At 38.1% G+C, this 5,066-nt stretch overlaps 1 protein-coding gene across 1 annotated transcript; it reads right to left on the minus strand.

Moving 5' to 3' along the window:
• Positions 1-318: 318 nt before the first annotated feature.
• LOC141044669 (uncharacterized) lies at positions 319-2,555 on the minus strand. The gene is made up of 5 exons (XM_073529789.2): positions 2,500-2,555; positions 2,311-2,338; positions 2,043-2,132; positions 1,723-1,782; positions 319-1,485 (listed from the first exon to the last, which is right to left on the minus strand). Exons 1-5 carry the CDS (start codon positions 2,553-2,555, stop codon positions 1,363-1,365), a joined length of 357 nt encoding a protein of 118 aa, XP_073385890.1. The 3' UTR covers positions 319-1,362.
• Between the last annotated feature and the right edge of the window lie 2,511 nt (positions 2,556-5,066).

Consider the following 5,066-nt stretch of genomic DNA (forward strand, 5'->3'; position numbering starts at 1 on the left):
CAATGGGGTGAAAGTTGCACCCTCCAATCTCAATCCCTTTCGCTGCCTCCGTTCCAGCTGGGTGCTCACTCATATACACTAAATACCAGCCAAAACTGGAGACTTCGATGTCTACCCAGAACGCATTTCCTCCCGTGTTGCAAACAGTCCTGCTGTTATGGTGATTGGACAGCAGTGTCCACTACCTGGGGCACCACAGAAAATCTTATTCGAGGGTATGTCGCCATTTGCACACACTCTGTTCCACAATGTGTTGAATCTCTGCATAACCCTCTCCTTTCGTTGAGTCCCCATGAACATGTCCAATACATTGCAATGTCCAAACCAAAACGCTTATCATGTATTTCGTTCACGACTATTCACAGTGAATACAAGTTCATATTCATATAGGCCTCGACACACTCCCCAGACTCAACTGAGAGCGCATGCGCCCTTCGCTTGACTCGCAGTCGTGTGCGTCTGCAAACGAACGCTGAAGAAACATACTCCGCTGTGATTACTCCACTCCAAAGCAAATATCATGTCCGGTTTCGTTACTCCAGGTTCTCAGAACTCGGGGTCCAAAATGTCGGAACTAACCACACAAACCGACAATATATACGTCTATACAAAGGCATTCCACGCGACAAACCGTTGCCGCACACGTTCTTGTTACTGTCTGGAACTAAAAATTGTGAACAGACCTGACAATCTGGAAGACTTGCCGACTGACCTACTGCTGTTGGAGTCAGCAGCTGACACCGCTGGTGAACCACTTCTATTAGCATTCGATGCCCTGGACTGCTTCTGAAGAGTGTAGCTGCCGTTTGCCTCTTCCACGATCGTGATAGACTTGTTGTCAATACAGTCATCGGAGCTTATTAATAGTACTCCGCCGGTGCGGTCCTTGCCCATATAATACTCTTGGTACGTGGCATTTGGATCAACGTAAACTTTGTATGAATCGCCCGGCTTCAACACGCTCAAATCCGTAAACACGGAGTTGTTCCCAACCTTGAAAGTCACTGACTGGCTGGTCTTATTGATGATCTCGGTGGGGCCCATGATCACAACTTACTGCGTAAAATTAACCCTCACAAGATCGCAACAAGCACTAATATGTTCTACAGCCAGGATATCAACCTAACTCATACACTTCCCTACAAACCCACCTCTAAAGATCTGGAAGTGTTGCACTTGGGTGAATGGAGAGGAAAGTGCTCACTGGCATTACCAGGATCCAATGCCGGGCACTTTCCGTAGCTGGTATATCTCCGAGTTCACTTGGATCTGCTGCAGGGCCTCTTACGCAGAGAATCTTCCAGCGGACACTATAAAAATGGCGGAAGAACCCAGCAACACAATAATGACGACAAACCTAAACTACTGGACAGCTACCGCTGGTTTGAAGATCACGGCTTCCTGACCATCTCTGGCGTGTTTGACGAAATTGGTAAATCTGCGCTCAACCCTCAGTTTCACACTGTTAATCTTCACCTTCGATACCTGTACGCACAAGTGCAATCCGAACATACTCAGCAATTCTGACATCTCAGCAAATCCATCAGCGTCAGGCTTTCGTGAAAGCAGTGCAGATTCTTCCATGGCAACTTTCACACATCCATAATTGGGGCCGGTGAAACCGTCTTCCTTCAATGGCCGTTTCAACGCCCTCTGAGCCTCACGCATCATTTCTGTCAATCTAACATGCGCATCTTAATATTAGGTTGGAGAATGAAGTACCGTGACGGAACCCTTTTCACTTGCAATCGTAGCTTCCAGCGCCCACAAATTTGCAAAGTTCTGTAAAACAGTGGCTATGGTCACAAGCGAGGAAAACAAGGACAACGGAAGCGAAGTCCACCAGTTCTGGCACTTCAGCAGAGACGCCTTCGCCACAGCTGTGTAAACCACGCCCGAGAAGACAATAAAAAAATTCCTATAACTTAGAAAATATCGTTCGAAATCACGATTCTTACAATACCGACCACTGTTCAACTCCTCCTTGTACCTCGCCACACTATGGCCAGTTCCTAAGTCTTTGAACTCGTCAGAATTTCCACCTCCCCCCGCCTTGCAGAACCGCCGATATGCACGGGCAAGTCGTTTTGGATCACCGCCTGTTGGGTCAGCTGGATCTCACCACCGGCGCTCTAATCTGCAAACACCCGGCTTCCAGATGCCGAAGCTCGGAACCACGCCTGTCGAACACCACTCCTCTAGCTCAAAATCTTCGCGACGCCACCTCTGTTGCCTCCGCCTCGCTCAGGCAGAAACTAGCTAGCCGCGGTGCCTACGGTCGGTTCGCTGCCGGAGCTCTCGTTGCGTCACGGGTCCTCCACTCCTACACCCTTGCAACCTGCACATCACTACGCTTGCACGATTCTGCCAAGACCTCAATGCGAAGGAGCAACACCGTCCATCCAATGAGACAATGATTCCACAACCAGAGTTGAAGGATGCCTTGAGACCCTAATCACCGATGGATGGACTCAAGAGATCAAGGACAGCCACGTTCACCAGGCAGCCGGCGCCATGCTAGCCGCCCGTGTTGAGCATTTCCACAGAATCGGCATCGCACCTGCAGGGCAACTGTTCACACTCTATTAATATTACCCATTTACTTGTCATCCTCCCTCAGCTTGGAAGGAAGGTCAACTAGACCTGTTGAAATGGTGGCATCGTGGCTTGGAGGAATCCGACAATTCAAGACTATCCAGGAGGGATTCGTCGGACCATCGATTATAGGGTCGGCGCCGAAACCGCCAGATGACAGGGTCGTGAGGTGGGTACCGCGTGTTTGGGGTGAGGGCGCTTCGGCAAAGAGACGGTGCCAGGTCGTGACTGTTTTGTAATGCAACCGTGGCAGAGGATGCGGTTTAGAGATGGCAACGTGATGCAAGAGCGCAGGACATTGCAGCACACGATGAGTTCGTGTGTAGGGTGAGGGTAGCAATGTCGAACTAATACGCAGATTGAATAAGGGTAGGATTGGTGAAGCACACTTCAGACCCAATCCGAAGGAGAACTAGACAATAGTTTGTTTGGAGACAAGTTAGAACTTCATGAGGAATATTTTAGGGCAATAGTGTTTAGTACTTATTGGAGGCTATATTTGGCACATTTCAACAATGCATAACTGAGAGACAATATGCTTACAGGTTTCGCAAGCAGTTAGGCTGGCTTTTTGATTAGCATGAACACAAGAAACAACTATTTTTGGTACTACACAGATACATTACCTTGCAAGTTATATGTGTATTATGTGGAAGAAAGACCTTTTGTTGGAAAAGTAATCAATGGTTTGTTTAATTTGTTATTAAACCTAAATTTTGAAGAGACAATGTAATTTATTTATTTAATTTTTTTCCTCCATTTTGCACAACAATAAGAATGTGTATATTTCAATCTTAGGATTCTTATTCCAATGCTAAGACAATATATAACCTTGATTTTGAAGTTATCAAGGTCGACTCTTCATATCTTTCATTTTGTTTTAAAATGGATTCTAGTGATGGTTGGAGGGCAATAAGAAAAACAACTAATCTTATTATTGAAAAAAAAAATTAAAATTTTAAGAAAAAACTACAATTAAAATTTAATGCAATAACTATTCTTTTAATAGAAAATATCATTTAGTTATATAAGTTGATGTATGTATCTATATATATATATATATATATATATATATAAGCTTATAATTTATTGTAAATAAGTCCATTTACATATTCACAAAAAAAAAATTTGCAATTTTGTAGGTAGTGGTTGGCTTTGCTATAATTAAGACAAATTTATGAATTATTTTCAAGAAGATTTTTTTTATAAACAATGTTGTATAATAGTTGAGATAAACCTTATATTTAAAAGAACAACCTCCATTTTTCAATGCATAATTTGATTAACATATATAATTTGGTTTATAATTGTATTGATAATAAAAATTTGAATATGTTTTTCAATTGTTCTATAGTTTGTTGTAATAAGTACTTTAAAAGATGATGAGGATTCAAATATGTCATGTAAATTTTCAATTCCAAATTTTGAAGAATATTAAAACAATCCACTTTTGCTTTTAGTATTTTGTACCATGTCATATATTCTTCATTAATCCAAAGTAGATTACATTTTCTCACTTTACATCTTTTCTTCTTTTATAAATGTTGACAAGCAGCCAAGGACTTTGTGGATATTTTAAATGATCCTAAAGTTAGAATATAATGACTCCAATTTTTTAATTTAGGATTAACTTTAGAAGTATTTGATAGATATTGAAAACTAATTTATTATAATTCAAAGATGATCTTTGTGCAATAGATGAAGTATATATGAATTGATACATAATAGCTAGAAGAAAGGTAGATTGTTTTAAGAATTATCTAGGTCAATTTAATTTTTTTCTAGTTTTATATTATAGCAAATATGCAATGATTTTTTTAAAAGATTAATACTTAATCTTATATCTATATTAAGAATAATTTATAATTTTTTGGCATATTTTTTAATAAAATCTAAAAATGATATTACTACTATTCAAAATAATCCATATTATAAATTTCTTTAGGATAATTTTGAATGTATAAAGGTACTTTATTATATTTTATTTATTTATTTATATTTATATTTTTATCAATTATTTTTATAGATTCATTAAAAAATATATTTACAAAAATAAAATAATCTATAGAATATTTTTTAAATTCCTATTAAAGTATTTAAAGATACTATGTAAAAAATCTAATGTAATTTTAAACAACTAGTAGTGATTGTAAAAGAATTTTAATCTTTAAGATTTAGAGATAATATAAAGTAAGTAGATGCTTCTAAATATATATATATTTTTTAAAATATCTTTATAATTTAAAATACAATATATATTTTGATTATGATATTTATAAGAAATAAAATTTATACAATTGTAGTTTTGTAATTTATATGTCAAAAATAAAAAAATCTATAATTTAAATTTGAAAAGAAAATATATTCTTAAATCATTTAAATGAAGAAAATAAACAAAGAAAGAATATAAATAAAATAGAATAGGATATATAATGGCTATTGCTAACTATAAAAGAACTAAAGAGCCTTGA

The sequence above is a fragment of the Physcomitrium patens genome, chromosome 21 (genome assembly GCF_059467195.1).
Source record: "Physcomitrium patens ecotype Gransden chromosome 21, ASM5946719v1, whole genome shotgun sequence".
Taxonomy (NCBI): Eukaryota; Viridiplantae; Streptophyta; class Bryopsida; order Funariales; family Funariaceae; genus Physcomitrium; species Physcomitrium patens.

What these genes read in the sequence shown, in the direction of transcription:
- LOC141044669 (XM_073529789.2), bottom strand. Translation starts at nt 2,555, where the DNA reads ATGCCGATTCTGTGGAAATGCTCAACACGGGCGGCTAGCATGGCGCCG. An exon ending in AGCATGGCGCCGGCTGCCTG is followed by an intron (nt 2,339 to 2,499) that starts GTGAACGTGGCT and finishes AGTGATGTGCAG; the next exon opens with GTTGCAAGGGTGTAGGAGTG. An exon ending in GTTCTGCAAGGCGGGGGGAG is followed by an intron (nt 1,783 to 2,042) that starts GTGGAAATTCTG and finishes ACTGTTTTACAG; the next exon opens with AACTTTGCAAATTTGTGGGC.